Source organism: Bactrocera dorsalis, chromosome 5 (assembly GCF_023373825.1).
Source record: "Bactrocera dorsalis isolate Fly_Bdor chromosome 5, ASM2337382v1, whole genome shotgun sequence".
Lineage (NCBI taxonomy): Eukaryota > Metazoa > Arthropoda > Insecta > Diptera > Tephritidae > Bactrocera > Bactrocera dorsalis.
Window position 1 is genome coordinate 23140860 of NC_064307.1, and position 17259 is coordinate 23158118.

A 17259-nucleotide genomic window follows, 5' to 3' on the forward strand; every position below is an offset into this window, starting at 1 on the left:
ACATTCAAAAAGCACTGAGAAGAAGAATTTCAAAAATGTGGCTCAAATCAAGTAGCGCGTGAAGGTATTGAAAAATCTGCGTCATTTGAGAAAATCCTGCCGTTTTCGCAATGAAATGTACGCGCAAAAGTTCATACATATAGACACATAGCTACTAAGTGTGCAAATATAATACATACATATGTAGGTATAAATATTTATCGAAATTTTTATGTTATTTGTGGCAAGGTTGTTATTGTGATAAATCGTTTTCACTGCCAAGCACCCGCAAAGGCGCACCGCTGCGTACCAACGGGTGGCTTATGGCATACTTATATTGTACTAATACATAGACCCACATACAATGTGGCGTATATAAATATTTATGGATGTCAAAGCAGTTTTTGCACACTTTCAAAAGTGATTATAAAAGAAATTCGAAAAATATTGCAAACAATTTGCTTTTTTCACTTAACAATTTCGATTTCACAACTTTTTGGGGCGTAATTTTTGTCAGCCTACTTTTAACGCCGATATACGCTTCAAGATCGCCATTTCCTCTTACAAATCTGTGGGTTGAAATTTAAAATCTGTTGGGCATAATTTTAATTTAATATGCCATTAAATAAGTGTAAAGTGAAGGATAATAAAAGTAAATTAAAATTATTAACGAACACATGGCAAATTTTAGTTTTTGTAATATGAAAGAGCGCAAAAATTCAGCGTCTGGCTGGCGACAAATATTACAGTTATAATATAAATATTTTTAATAATTGAAATTTAAAATTTTTTTTTTTCATAAATAGTATATAAAATACCATTAATAAGAAAATTTTATATTTTTGGTGTTGCCACCTGTCTGAAAAAGTCGTAATTTGTAACTAAAAGTGCAGTTATTATGTTGCAGTTATTTTAGGAATATATTTGTATGTACATACATATTATTATAAAATATAAATGCATATCCAAAAATTTTCAAAATAGAGTTGCCACCTTCGTAGAAAATATATTTAAATTATTAAGTTGCTTTTCAGGATCAAATATAACAACATTAAGGTGTGTATCAAAGTTTAGGCTCGAGAAATTTTTTAACAGAGTTGCCACCTTCGGATAATGTTAATTTAAAAACTATTAAAATTCAATATAAAGGGTATTTATGAAAAATTTCTACTGCAAAAATTTTGAATAGAGCTCGAGTAAGTTTTTAACGAGTTGTCATGAAAATAGAGTTGCCACCTTCGTGGAAAATAAATTTAATTTATGAAGTTCCTTTTCCAGATCAGATCAAATGCAATAACATTAAGGTGTTTATTTAAGTTTAGACCCGAGAAATTGTTTAGCAGAGTTGCCATCTAACCAAAATGTTAAACCAAAAATCATTAATTTCAAATCAATATCCAACATGGAGATGCAGTTATGAAAATTTTCTACTCCAAAAATTTTCAATTGGGCCCGAGAAATTTTTTAACAGAGTTGCCATCTTCTAATATGTTAAATGAAAATGTATTCGCTTCAAATCAAAATTCCACATAGAGAGACATTTCTGAATGAATTTTCTGCTGAAAAAATTTTTAATCGGATTTTATTATAAATGAAACATAGTTGCCATCTTTGAAAAAACTAAAATTCTTTTGTGAAGGAGTTTTTTTAAAATCAAGTTCCAGATTATGAAGGCTTTAATGAAAATTTTCGGCTATATTAGGTGCATTTTCATCATTAAAGAAGTAGGTGCGTTTTGATATTATGTTGATCAACGCCGGTATCAGTCAGATAGGACAGCTATATCACACAACTCCCACACAACCGGTTACTCAGATTCTCTAAACTTCGCCTCAAAAATCGGTGGCTCGAAGCCTAGTTTAGACTCATAGCCACTTAAGCAAAGTTGCTTAGGATAAACCGGAGGATACTTCGCGCATACTCGACTTTATAGAAGAAAAAATCGACCCGCCTCTAATGTATATACCCACAAAATTTACAGAACAATTTTTGGACATAAAATTTGGAATTTTATACACACTCATTGCCACTTACTTTTGGGGTGGATCGACATACATAAAAAAAAGTTCTAAAATGTTGTATATTCTATGCTGTTTATGTCTTTATCCATCTCAGTTGGTGAAAACCCATAAAAAATACATGTCAATGTTCATATATTATATATATAGACAGACAACATACATATATCGCTGTTCGACTTGGCAAAACAAAACATTAGCATTCGAGAACGAAGGAGGCTACAGCAAACTGTGTCTCATCTATTTGACACCCACCAATTGTTAGACACACATATACATATATTTGTATACATACAAATATATATATCTGCCTCTATGGTATGTTTCTAGGTTTCTTGAAGTGTTTTCTATTGTGTCCATTAAAAATATACATTTTTGAGTAAAACAACATATGCATATAAGTATCTAGTTATATACATACATACATACATTTGTACATATATAAATGTACATCGAGAAATACATACATATGTATATTCACTTTAGTGGTGAAATCGAAACAAAAAAATTTCATGGTTTGTAGCATTTGGACTCGATGACTCTGAAGTGGGCACCAATTGGCTGCCACTCAAATGAGTTCATTCGATAATTTTAGCATTTGGCTAATTAATTTAGATAAAATCACAACAACAATGTTAGAAAAAATAATTTTAATTTGCATTTGTTGCTTTACTTTTACCTCACCGCGCTTAGGTGAGTCAATCTCTACTAAAGTATTTAGTGAACATCAGTATTTACAAATATACAAAATATATGTTTTTGACAATCTTACTTTGAGTGGTGGCATTTCTAGAATATTATTGAAGTGTTTTAGAATACGGTACAGTAAACAGGTGAATCCATTACATGTTGCGCTTGATGACGAATCTTTTGTTTTTAAGATTGTATTGTGAACAAGAACAACGCAAGAACGGCGTCTAAATTTTGATTCTCTTGTAACCGCTTCAGCGAATTTAAGTCCATCGCTTCGAAGATCCCGAGCGATTTTTTTACTGATAGTACTCGGTCCAAAAAAGTAATACCTTATCGTATGATTATTTTTATTTCAAACCCAACAGCGCATACAAAAGATATTTTGGTTCTAACATAGACGCAAGTGACTTCTTGAATAACGAATGTGGTGTAGGAGCCTTTCGGCGAAAATTGTTTTACTTTACTCTTGTTCGTAGTTCTTTTCTCTCAATAACTTTCCACGCCAGCACGACGTTACCAGTCGCACGTGTTCATTTTACGTGAAGCACTCAAATCCAATAGCTTTAGGTGCCACGAAAAAATGATCCGAATCGATAAGCGAATGGTCGCCACACCTAAAACGCTGAGTTTACTTCCAATGATCGATTTTTATACTCCCGCAACATGTTGCTAGAGAGTAAATGAGTCACTGAATAAATGCGCCACAAGCGTTAAATATCACAACCAGAATGGTAGGGATAGGCTTTGTAGGAGCAGGTTTAAAATTGGACAATGAGCGTTGTCGGTTGAGGCTTCCTTTGTGTGAAATCATTAATCTTAGGAATTAGCAGATCAGTTTGTAACCAAATTTAGTATGTAAGGTTGCCCAAGTATTTCTGGCACACACGGTGAATACCTCATATTTTATTTTACGCAAATTTCCGGCTGACTTTATACCGTATATATCGGTCAATATGAAAGGATTCTTAGCAAAAATTAGTGAGAATTAATGTTGGAAATTGATCTACAAATTACTCCAACTTCCATATACTATTGGCAGCAGGCAGCTGGAATGCGCCATGTATTATATATACCGAGCTATCTCTGGGAGGATACAATAATCAACCTCCCCCGAGACAAATTTCGCCTTATTGACGCACTTTAAACAGAGCACTGCAGGCTCAGGAAGCACTTTTCCAATATGGGCATGGTTTCTTGCGCAAACTGCCGGTTCTGCGACATGAAACAGGAAGCTCAAGAACACCTGATTCTGGATTGCCCAGAAACATGCAGAAGCAAGCTCAAGGTCCTAGGTTTCATCTACGTGGACAGGGATCACATCACGTCAGTCGCGCCCAGCAGGCTCCTGGAATTGTTTAGGATGCTGGAGCTTTGTGCCCTCATGTCATACAGGGGAGAAAACAAGAGACTGTAGGTCGCTGTGTAGAGCATCAATTTTGCTATCTAGATAGATATCTAGTCCTATGTACATACGAGTATAATGAATTTTAATGACGGTTTTCGCTGATTCCTGTCGGAGTCCTAATCTGAAACCATGTAAAGCTGTTTAGATGCTGTCATAAGACCATATCTATTCCTTTTCTTTTTCATCCATCACATCTCTCGGAACACATTGTGTTTGAAGGTCATTATTCAGTCAAGTTGCCATGCTAGAGAATTTTGAAGGCGTGAAAATGTAGTTTTTTCTTGTGTCAGTCCGGTTCAAATTTGATCAAATGCCCAAATCATAGTAAAGGGTGATTTTTTAAGAGCTTGATAATTTTTTTAAAAAAAAAAACGCATAAAATTTGCAAAATCTCATCGGTTCTTTATTTGAAACGTTAGATTGGTTCATGACATTTACTTTTTGAAGATAATTTCATTAAATGTTGACCGCGGCTGCGTCTTAGGTGGTCCATTCGGAAAGTCCAATTTTAGGCAACTTTTTCGAGCATTTCGGCCGGAATAGCCCGAATTTCTTCGGAAATGTTGTCTTCCAAAGCTGGAATAGTTGCTGGCTTATTTCTGTAGACTTTAGACTTGACGTAGCCCCACAAAAAATAGTCTAAAGGCGTTAAATCGCATGATCTTGGTGGCCAACTTACGGGTCCATTTCTTGAGATGAATTGTTGTCCGAAGTTTTCCCTCAAAATGGCCATAGAATCGCGAGCTGTGTGGCATGTAGCGCATCTTGTTGAAACCACATGTCAACCAAGTTCAGTTCTTCCATTTTTGGCAACAAAAAGTTTGTTAGCATGAGAACGATAGCGATCGCCATTCACCGTAACGTTGCGTCCAACAGCATCTTTGAAAAAATACGGTCCAATGATTCCACCAGCGTACAAACCACACCAAAACAGTGCATTTTTCGGGATGTGGCAGTTCTTGAACGGCTTCTGGTTGCTCTTCACCCCAAATGCGGCAATTTGCTTATTTACGTAGCCATTCAACCAGTGAGCCTCATCGCTGAACAAAATTTGTCGATAAAAAAGCGGATTTTCACATTTCGAACGAACATGATTTTGGTAATAAAATTCAATGATTTGCAAGCGTTGCTCGTTAGTAAGTCTATTCATGATGAAATGTCAAAGCATACTGAGCATCTTTCTCTTTGACACCATGTCTGAAATCCCACGTGATCTGTCAAATACTAATGCATGAAAATCCTAACCTCAAAAAAATCAATAAAAATTACAAATTTCTTGCTGCAGTGATTCCTAATATTTACATATAAATATAATATTATTCCTATAAATAATACACATGTACATTCATATGAATAGATACATATATAGTATGTAAGTTTAGTGACACACCCATAAATATGTACATACATATGTGCTATACACAACAAGGTCATCTTAAGACATAGTTTTAGTTAGTTTATTTTTTTAATATTCAACATTTCCACTTAATTTCTGTGTGCACATATGACTTATGTTAAAGTGTAGTTTTTAATATTTCAAATAATTATTAAACAAATAAATATATTAAGAAAGTAAACATCTCCATATGCCAGCTCTGGGATCGATGGAGCGCTGCATACAATTTGTTGAAGAATCACAGGAACATTGGAAGAAATGTTGCGAATAAAATTTTTAATTCAATGGCATATATGTATATATGTACAAATGTACATTTATTATGTATATTAATCTTTTTCTGAAATTATTTTTGTGAAATTATGTGTGACGCGACTTGTTGATGAGTGTGTATGAATTTCCTTTTGAAAGTTCTCAGGTGTACCGAAAATTTTCTTGTTTGCAAAGAAATTTTGAATTTTGCATTTGTTCTACTTCATTCCATGTTTATTTCAGATTGAACAGACCGTAAAAAAATAAAATGTCGAAGTTAAGTATTTTATTATGAATTTTTTTTTTATTTAAGGAATAACTAATAACATAGAGAAACACCATCTTCATTTTTAAGGCATAGTGAAATGATTTCTGAAACATATATTCTTAATCCCCACACCGCCCACTTGACAGTATTTTTATCTACGTTCGACTTAAAACGGGTTCCATTCCGATGATTCTGGTCTTGTTTCCATGTCAAACTCATAAACCCATGTCTCATCGGTAGTTATAATGCTCTCCATGAAGGTCGACCCCACATTTGCACGATTAAGTATGTAAGTCCAAAGAGACCTGTTTTCGTATTTTTTTTTTTCAATACCCAAAACATCCACCAAAATCATTCGATCAGACTGGCGAGATATGTTAAGCTCTCTGGTCAGACAATTTTCAAGCACCATATCTTTCATTTTTTAATATGTTCATTGAGGAGGTCGATCTCTGTACCGTCTTTGAAGGCTTTGTACCTTTGTTTTGAGGCTTTTTCATACTTTTCTCTAAGAAAAAATAACAATACGCTGTCAAAAATTAATTAAAAAACCGAATACTATTTCAATTCTGAAAACTCAAATCCTTATAGTATTTGTAATATACTTATGCTATAATAAATAACATAAGAGAAATGCGGTTTGGGTTATAATCTTGTGTTAGAAATGGGACGCATTATTCCAATTTCCTTTCCATCTGCAACAGCCACTGATCATGATATTTGTGTAAGAGTTATTTGTATCAGAATCAGAGGAGAACCACCCACTTCAATATCCGATAGTTGTTAGGTAAAACTCGCCTTCGGAAGGACTACGCATAATCTTCTATAGTTTCATGTCAATAAGGTCTTTGACTGTTGAAAGTCGATTGAAAATCATCAAGTACCTATTCATGTATTTTTTTGACGTGATGATTACCAGTTGATGTGGATGGCCGCCCTGGACGTGATTCGTCCATCGCGTTGTCGATCGTCTTTGAATATTTTTTATCAAACAAAAACACTTGCTTGCGACATAAAATTACCACGGAAAGCCATTTTTAACATTCTGCACGTGTAGACACCTGAAATTTTATTCTTCACAAAAAATTTAATGGAACTTCTTTTTGATCCGGTGTTCAACTTACTAGTAATAATTCGTAAGGATCATCTGTGCTATGAATGGTAGCGAAAATTAAAATATGTTTTTTGAAATGTTTAGAATAATAAAAAAAATTTTTATTTTCAATATTTATACCCTGAACAGTGTATATTAGCTTTCGGTGACCCTATAAAGTATATATGTATGTATGTATGTATAAAAATGAACAGCGAGACGAGCTAACTCGATTTAGCCGTATTCGTTTGTATATTAGCGAACTAGTCCTATAGTCACTATATCATTTAGCTACTCATACACATAAACTGATCGATCAAACTGAAGAAAAAGATCTTTTTATACCCTTCTGTGCTTTAAAAAATGCTCCTGTTGAAGGTATTTTAGTAGTTTCGGTACAGTTAAAGTTAACGCACTTTCCTTAATTTAAGTTAATGTGGGTAATTTTGAAAGATTTTTTTTGTAATTGGTTTTTTCCGAACCTAAGTGTTGTATGAGGTTATATACCACATCGAATCTCGAGTGTAGTCTTTAAGTTACGCGTTTTAAAAATTTGTGGGGAATCGAACAATCAACTGGCATAAATGCAATTGACTGGTATAAAAAAATTATGACAAAATAGCAGACCTTATTGCCACTTCTCCATACGATTTTATATCGAAATCGAATTTTGTTACAGCTGCCACATGTAAATTTGTTGACAAGAAGTACCCAAAAATTAGCGAGTAAATAAGTGGCGATTCGAACACTGCAAGCAATTCTTGCGAAAATATCGCTGCTTCCCTGAAATGCACCGAGCGCATATGTTTGCTGAAATGAGTTATCGCACGAAGCACTTGTCACATTACATTTGTTTAAAGAATATGTAAAAAGAAAAACGAAAACAAAAACAAAAATAAATCAATTTAATTTAGGCTGCCCATTTCAGTTTCAAATGTAATGCGAAGTGAATTTTCTTGTTTACTGCTCGATGGCATAGGTTCAACGCGGCGCTGCTAAATTTAAAAAAAAGTGTGTCAGCAATGAAGACCAGTGTCTCACGCAGGCAGCGCGAACACGAAAATTTCCTGTAGATAAAATTCGGATAAACAATTCGACTTTATATCTTTTGCCTGAGACTGAGGCGCTGCGAAATTTCGTTGTAGCTGAAATGTCTAAAATTACACTGTGCGCAAATAAACAAATGCATTCGCAACTTTCTATGTATGTGAGTGTGTGTGTTTTTGCCTGCTGTCTGCAGTGCAACGCAAAATATCTAAACAACCTCCGACAAAAAGGAAAATATCAAAATAAACCGCAAAGTGGAATGACATCCGTCGATGGTCAGCAATGTCAAGGATTTCAACTAAGCGTACGTGATGATGAGCGAATGCGCCCGTTCGCCGATTCTGGCCGATTGCTCATGCCGTTGTTGTAGTGACTACTAGATTGTCGTTTGTGCATATTCATATTTAGTTAGACCTACAATAAGCATTTGTAGACAAGTGCATTGGATCTTTTGGCTAACGACAAACGCGTTAATCATGTCGAGTTATTGGCTAACGGTAATTATTTTCGATTTGTAAAATAAGATTTTTCAGATGTCAGTGCAAATTGTTAATTATTGCAAAATGAAGGCGATAGATGTTGGCGTTAGAGTAGAACGAGTCAAGGCTGATTAAAAATCACCGAAAATTTTGATTTGAATGGCATATTTTTTATTGGATTTTAAAAGAGCGGTGAAAATTAGTTCGAGTATTTAAAGAAAGGCTAAGTTTGGTTGGGGCCAAATACAGATTTAGTTAAGGGAAATTCATTATTTTTGCGTAAAGTTGAAGGTTTTATTAAGCATAGTTCTAATGACCCGATTTAGGTTAAATATGTACCGTTTTCTTCGATAACCTGTTTCAGTATCTCCTAATGTCACTCCTTTTTGGCAAACAACTTGGACCGTCCTTTATCGTAAGCTTCTATTGAGGCGAATCTTTCTCCAGCAAAAACATACTCCGTAGACAGGAATAAGTAGGAATCACTTAGTGCAAGATCCGCACTGAATGTTTAAGAATCTCCTAACTAAACTCCCAGAACTTCGGATGAGGCACTGTCAGTTTGTGAAGTCTGGCGATGTCCTGATGGACACAATTCTCTGCTAATGGCCCAAGCTGATCGCTTCTGGCGGTTTTCATCTTTCAGACGGTCCAATTGTTGACAGCGTAGGTTATTTTGAAGAGTTTGATCGTAAGGGAGCAGCGCATAGTAGTTGAGTCTCTACCAATTCCCAAAAAAATTGGACCAAGATATTCCTGACCATCAATTATCGCTTAGCCACCGTTTGCGCTGAGTTACCGCTATTCGGCTACAACCTTTTTCGCTTGACTTTCTCATAAGAGATCCACTCTTCATCATCAGTAATCCAATTATGAAATGGATCGAGTTTCGTATCTAACCCTATTTAAATTACTCCAAATGTTCTTTGTGTTTATGTTAACTTTGGTTGGCTAAACCGGGTGATCTTTTTAGGGATCTCACTTGGACAGCTTAGAACGCCGGCCTTCTGTGTTACCTAAGACTCTAAGGAATAGGATCTTTGCAAATCAGTAAAGCGCTTTGAACATATCACACATTTGTTGAAACGGCTAATGTCAGTTTCGACAATATCTCGTGAACTGCTGAGATGTTCCATTCCCAACCTTGCAAAAGCTGCACATTGGAGGAGAAAGTGTTCGAATGTTTCCCCCTCACCCTCCTCCATAAAACTTTGGAAATTTGCGTACAGCAAAGATGTTTAGCCTTATCGCTTGAATGCCTGTTGAAGAAGGTCCAAAATAAGAACCCTACTATTACAGTGAGATGAACTTCGCTAAGAGCAAGCAGTTCTGAAGATTTTCTGCCCTCTTTATTTGGCCAGTATGATCTTGCAGTCGCACAGGAGAGTGTAGTCGATCAGCGTCTGCTAAGCACCTGCAAAAACTATTGGTTCAGTGCCAGAACGTAATGGAGATTGAACTCTGTCGCATTTCGTTGTGTGCGGGTCAAAGCTGCGTCCACTGGCTAGATCATCGGTTTTCAGTTGCCAGTGCTTCTGCTATGACCAGGCACCGTCTGGTGATGAAGTAACTTGATACTATTTCCAATGAGTTCATACACTGCTTGACTAGTCTTGAGCGCATAGTTAGCGAGTTCGCCGCAAGTATAGTCGCTCTCCTGTCGAAGTGAATGTTTACCTCTCTGAAAGAGGCTGCACTTCGCAGCAATATCGTCTATCGCCACCTTAATTGTAGTCACTTCTGCCTGAAAGACTCTACAGTGGTCTGGCAGTCTAAAATTAAGTCTGAGAAAGTGCTGCTTACAGAAAACTCCCCCTCATAGCTTCGCTCCATCTGTGAAACTCTCACTGCGCCTCTCCAGCGGTCTCTTCACATCCACATATTGCTCTTCGGTATGTGAGCAAAGAAAAATCCGCCACGAGTAGACTGTGCAACGTAATGATACATGTTTTTAGGATTGCATTTGCAGAATAGGATGTCGCACCCATCCCTCAAAGCTCAAAAAGCATTTTAAAAATGTTTAATATATCACAACATCCAAAAATCTTACGAAGAGTGAGCCTTTTTATTATAATTATTTTCTTAGTATCTTTTTTTCAGAAAAAGTCCACACTAAACATAAGTTAGGAAAACCGACGTCAAAGCGCCTAAAACCACACAGACAATACTTTTGAAGTGGTTTGAAAACAAATAATCCTATGTATATGGCCACACATACTCGCATAAACAGTATATACATACAGTAAGAGGTGTTAAGAACCCAGATTTCTGTGGAATTTACTTTCGTAGTTTCGTAATGATAAATGGGTTGCCACTAAATACCCGTTGACAATTGATTTTTCACGGCACGTGTCGCGAAGTGGACGTATATCTCTTTTTGTGCCAATTGAAAAACGCGTATGAAAACGTTTCCGGCGCAAGTTGCTCGCCTGGCCTGCAAGTATGTGGTAAATCGAGAGTTCAACTTGTCAAAATAATAAAATAATAGTTTCGCAAGATTTTGCCAAGTATTCGGTGGCAAAGTGCCAGCGGCAAACAAAGCGTACACAAATATACATTTCGTGGGCGTCTAAATGAATTTCGAACGACGGCGCTCTATGTAGGCAAATGAGGTGTTTATGAATTTCCCCTGCGTGTAAAAGCTTTCGAAAATTAACGAATCCGAAAAACACCTGCGAGAATATGTGTATTATTTTATACATTGTTGTTGTTTTGCTAGTTAGAAAATTCTCATTTTATGCACTGTGGCGGCATCTGTGAGAGCTTACGCGTTGAAAGCTCTTCTGGAAAGATCATAATTAATATTAAAGACAGATGGCGCTGGGGAGGTGGGCAAACTTAACAAATGTGGGACGTCAGCTTTTTCAAAAATATTTTTAAAGCTTTAAAGCTCCTTTGGGATCGTTTTTTGGAGCTTTTCGTCACTGAATGAAATTTTAAATATATGTGCTTTATGACAAGGAGGAGTAGTCTTATCTTAAACAATTTTGATCGAAACAGAAGTCTATCTATATATTTGCTTCCACTAGGAGAAAAATATCTGCAATATTTCTAAAGTTTTTTCAAATAATACTGTGATACCGGTTAACGTAGCCTATTAACCTGATATTGCCGTGTTGTTGCGAATTTTTTATACTCTTGTTAATGATAACTTGAAGTTAGACTTGATTAATATCGTTTAATTTGTATATTTTGTTTCATCGCGGCTTAAAATAAATAAAGCAAAGCGACTTGTGCTATGACTCTTGGCCTACTGGAAAGTGACGTAAAATATATTCCAGAATATTTTTTACTCATTGTACTTGGCATAAGTTTCAGTGTCTTGGAAATTTTTTTGTCCACATGTTGGACATTTCCCACATTTCGTGTTTTTTAAGGAAAAATAATCTCTATACGATTATTTATCAAGAAAACCGTCACCCTAAAGCCGGTTTGTTACATTACTTATTTGGGGAAACTTCGAAAAATATATTATTCCAGCTCAGACAGCTTAACGTTTCTAAAGTTCATAAAAAACATATATTCATGTTGAAAAGACATGTAAAGCTCATAAGCTCAAGCTTTTTTGATTATGTTATGGTGAAGCTGAAGCTAATTGTCGGCTTCAAAGAAAAAAATTCAAGATCGAAACACCTATTGTGTAAAAGTAACTAGAATGTGAGCTTGACATTTTCCTTCTAAAATATATCTCTTGGCAACTATTCCTGTTTTCGTAATTCTTATTTTTTATTGTTTTCTCACGGTCTGGCCTTTGGGCTCTTAGAATATTTCGTTTCCATTTTTCGAACTTTTGAGAATGAAGAATGTAGCACAGGAAATTTTACTGCTGTTAGTAAGTCATGTTGTTGCCATAGAAAAAGGCGCTAGCAGTTTTTAAGCCTTCAGTAGTAAAGAAGAAAAATGTATTCAAGGGAAAACGGGAATCGAGACGTGCTGTGGCGATTTAGCCTGCTCATTTATATAAAAGGAACTAGTCTCGCAGTTTTTGAGAAAAAAATCTGAAAATTTCTCCTTTTCTCCCTAAGAAGCTGCCCTATAGCGTCTAGTAATAGGAATAACGTGACATATGTACGTGAATAACGCAGCTCGCGGCAGTCATATTTGTTCACGTATTTGTCTCAAATTTTCAGAGTTTCAGTAAGGTTTGACATTTCAACATATCCGGTTGACTTTCGTACAAGGTTTGGAAATGGTGCAAGATTATTACACAAACTCAAGCTCTTCGAAAAATTCCCAAATTCACATCCATCGAAAGATTATCTTCTCAGATGAGGCTCAATGCTGACTTAATGACTTCGCCAATAACCAGTTTTGTCAATATTGGGGTGAGTCAAATCCTTGTGATTTCGGGAAACGCAATTGTTCCCAAGAGTTGTGCGCTTGGTGCGTACTATGTTGAGACGGCATCATCGGATCTTAATTCATTCGAAATGAGAGCAAATGAGCATTTTTACACTATGTTACCCTTATTTGTTTCTCAATCTCTATTTCCAACCAGACCTTGCGCCACCTCATGCTTAACGTCAAAAAATGTACATATTGCGTGTAAAGTTGGCCCTAAAAGTTCCTAAAAACTTACGCGAAAATTGCCTCCAAAATCATGCAATTTAACCCCTCTAGATTACCAACACAATTTTCACCTGTTTTCGAGCCAAAAATATTCGTTTATTATTTAGCGGTAGCGACTCTCATTCATAGTAAAGTGCCGATCTTGATCTTTACGGAAGAAATACGGCCCAATGACGCCGTCGGCTCCTAAACCGCACCAAATCGTAATTCTTTCGAGATGCAAAGGTGACTCATGAGGTACGTTTGGATTGCTGCCTGACCAAAAACGCATATTTTGCTTATTGACGAATCCATACAGCCAGAAATGAGTCTCATTACTGAAGATGATTTTTCGATGAAAATTCTTCATACGACGACTCTGGTGATCAAGCGGCTTCAGTTCCTGCATCAATTTGATCTTGTAAAGATATAGGTCAAGATCTTTTCACAAAATTCGCCACAAAGACATCACAGAGATAACAAACGCTTGACAACGACGTTTGAGAAACTGATTTGGGTCTTCCTCAATTGATGCGCTAGCGCCAACAATATACTCGACACTACGGGCACTCCTTTGTCTCACTGGCACGGGAACATTTTCTACTGTGCCTGTGAATTAAAATTTTTCTATTATTAGATGCTTAATTGTTGATCTGAAGGGACGACTATGACGATTATAAATTGGACGTAGCGCTCTTAAAGTTGAGGCCGCTGACTCCGAATTTCGGTACTAAATTTTAATAATTTCGACCTCTTGTTGGATTTTATATCTTTTCATGATGAAATGGCAAATCTTACTAAGGAGAAATGTCAAAAGAGCGCTAAAAATATGGCACCATTTGTTGTCCATATCGTTCTACTTTTGTAGCCTTCCTATGAAAAAAACCCATTATTTTAGCTGGTCAAACTGATCCATAAAAATCTTGTTTAAAAATATGTTTCCGATCCTTTTTGCTATAAGTAATGTATCTGAGTATGATAGCTTCGCTGCAACCGAAGTTTTGCTTTATTCAAATATTTTATTCCCATTTGGTAATCGTTATTTTCAGAATCCGGTTTGGAAACACTGGTTCAGAAAATATACACATCAAGTGTTGTAGTCTGCAGAAAGTTTTCCTTGCTTCGAATAAATGGCAAATGTAATTTTTTTTCTGTTTAAACTCAAAATCGGTGTTTCATAGAGTCATATAAATATATTATCCTCTTCTTGCTTCCAGACTCCGAGTTATACTAAAGTCACATAAAAAATTGTTTTCTCAAAACAAAGTTCCACGAATAATTTATTCAAATAATAGTAATAATAATAATCATAAAAACACATGTAATACTATTGTTATATAAGCATAAATAATGACAAATTCGGCACATAAACATAAATTTATATCAATTTCAAATCGGCTTAATAGCTGCGTAATACAATAGCTTCTCTGCTCGTATATGTATGTATGTATAGGTATATAGCTTGAGTATTTTTTTCATTGCAAATAAATTCGAAATTTTCCATTTGACACTAAAGAAAGAGAAATTAAACACACACATATACCTTTTCAGCAACTTATAAGGCTGTGTCTGTGCGCATGCGTCTGCGTTGAGCATGAATTTGAAGCACAATTAATACATTAACACATTTTTTTTCACTAACTGCTTAAAATATTACGAAAAGTCTGCAAAACTTTAGTATATTCCGTATTAATTATATTTAAAGATAGTTGCCACACATTTTCCAATGTGTACTTGGTCGAATTTTTCTCATTTTACTGCCTTGGATCGAATTTATAAACGCTTGGCTTGCACGAGTAGCTGTCCGGAAGTGGTGGCTGTGCCCAAAGGATTCGTGGCGGTGCAGGCGTAGACACCGGCATCATCTGTTGTGAGGGTTGGAGAGGCGGGAGATTTAATATATTTATTTCAAGAGTGTGTATGTATGTATATGTATTACCTGGATATGCCTGTGGTATGGTCAGACGACAGACACCGTTACGGTACTCAATAACATACTTGGCGCTGTTCTGCAAGGCGACGCCATTGCGACTCCATGTCACATTCGCTGTTGGATGCGATTGCACGATGCACTCGAAGCGTGCGATTTGACCCAACATAACGGCGTATTCTTTCAGTGGCTGGGGGCAAGTTAAAAAGCATATAATTTATTTCGTTTTCTATTGCAATGAAAATAATTTGAAATTAGTTCGCTTTGGCTACACTTACCGTTATGAATTGTGGCGCGCGCTTCGGGTAATCGTCGCGATTGAGGTGTGCGTTAACGGGTACATCCGATGGCAGTTCTGTTGCTGTGATTTTTGTGAGATATTTGTTTGAAAATTATAGTTATTTTTGTTTGTTTGTGATTTTTTGATGCAAGTTATTAGTTTGACACTCACGACATGAACTTTAGTATATACTTTTTTAAAAGCATTCACTGATTGTAACACAGATTAGCAGGCACGAGCAATAACAAAAAGTTTTCGTTTTTGTAATTATCGAAAATAAACAGTACAACATCCAAGCATAAACGCAAGCTGCATGCAGGCGGGGAAGCGCACCGTAGAGCAACGGTTTGGTATATGCATAGCAAAAGTTAGAAAAAATCTCTGTTTTAAAAATAGCATATGATTTTGCAGCAAATTTTAAGCGAGCACATTAAAAAATAAGTAGGTAAAATTGTACCGTTTTTCGGTACATTTTCTTTCAGAAATTTTAAAACGTAAGCGATCATTTTAAAAAATTAGTAGGCGAAATTGTACCGTTTTTCGGTACATTTTGTTGAAAAATTTTAAAATTAAGTTAGCACATCAAAAAATAAGTAGATTAAATTGTACCGTTTTTCGGTACATTTTCTTTTACAAATTGCAAAATTTTGACCGCGATTATGAAAAATAAGCAGGTACAATTGTACCGTTTCTCGGTACATTTTCATTCGCAAATTGTAAAGTTTTAAGCAAGCATATGAAAAAATAAGAAGATAGAATTGTACCGTTTTCGGTATATTTTCATTCAGAAGGCAATTTATAGGCACAACAAAAATTATTGGTACATGTTCACCTAATTTGCCACAGAAATTTTACATTAGTTTTTCGTGATCAAGAAATTTATTAACATTTATCAACAGCATTTATTAATATTTGTCGGTACCTACTTTTACTATACGCTATTCAATTTTAACCATATTTTTAAGATAGGCGATACAGCAGTTCGATAAAAACTTTAATCTTAGCTAAACATCTATTAGTTATAGAAATAATGTATACAGGTAGGTACATAAACCTGAATTCATGTGTACCGTTTATCGGTATTTGTTACCTAAATGCGTTTTAAAGTCAAACCTTCGCTAAATAATGTACTCATATACAGGTAGGTGTTTACATCCTCCTGTGACCTGTTTTTTGCATACCCACTTAAGTATTTATATTTTCCTGTCAATTTCAAAGTTTCAGGTATAAAGTGGTATTTCTAGTTAGTTAGGAAAACGTCTCCCAACGATTGAACTGATTGAAATATCATACGACTTTCATAAATATATTTGTCAGCTAATGATAGAAGGAATCATGAAGCCAAACGCAAAAACCTATTTTTTGGGTAGCCGCAATTTTATCGAGAACCAAAATTTTTACTAGTTTTTTGGTCACAGTATTTTATTTTTTCGCTTTTTTTTTTTTGAATATAGAAAATTTTTATACATGAAATTCGCGGCGTAAAAAACACTTTTCGGAGGTCTCCCTAGAGATCGGCTACGGGAACAAAAAATCCAATTTTTTCAAAATTTCTTACCGATTGTTAAAATATTGTTTTTGTAAATGCTTCTTCTGACTTGCTAATGGATATAACTCCTTAAGGGGTTTCATTGGTTTACGGGTTTTAAAAATTCGATTTTTTTTATTATCTTATAAAATTCTACAACATCTCTACAATATTGTCCTAATTTTGCAAGGAGATCCGAGTAATAGTTTCAAAGATACTATGGCTAAGTACGCCGTTTTTAAAAACGTTCTTCTCGAAATTGTGTTTTTGAAGTCGGTTGGCAAGATTTCTCGAGAACTTCTCAACCTATCTTCATGAAATTTTACACAGATCTTTGAGATAC

The 17259-nt window shown here is 35.4% G+C and overlaps 1 protein-coding gene across 15 annotated transcripts in view; it reads right to left on the bottom strand.

The window, feature by feature from the left end:
- Nucleotides 1–17259, bottom strand: part of LOC105226995 (titin) — a 358359-nt gene that overhangs the window by 157063 nt on the left and 184037 nt on the right. For 8 of the 15 annotated variants that reach the window (XM_049458998.1, XM_049458995.1, XM_049458996.1 and 5 more), the window contains 3 exons: nt 15387–15469; nt 15118–15298; nt 14426–15043 (listed from right to left, as the gene is read on the bottom strand). The exons of 6 other annotated variants lie outside the window; for them this stretch is intronic. In XM_049458998.1, the coding sequence (XP_049314955.1) occupies nt 14952–15043; nt 15118–15298; nt 15387–15469 (356 nt within the window). In that variant the 3' untranslated portion in view covers nt 14426–14951. Of the gene's footprint in view, nt 1–14425; nt 15044–15117; nt 15299–15386; nt 15470–17259 lie in introns of those variants that run through there. One more of the 15 variants, XM_049458993.1, reaches the window with a different exon arrangement.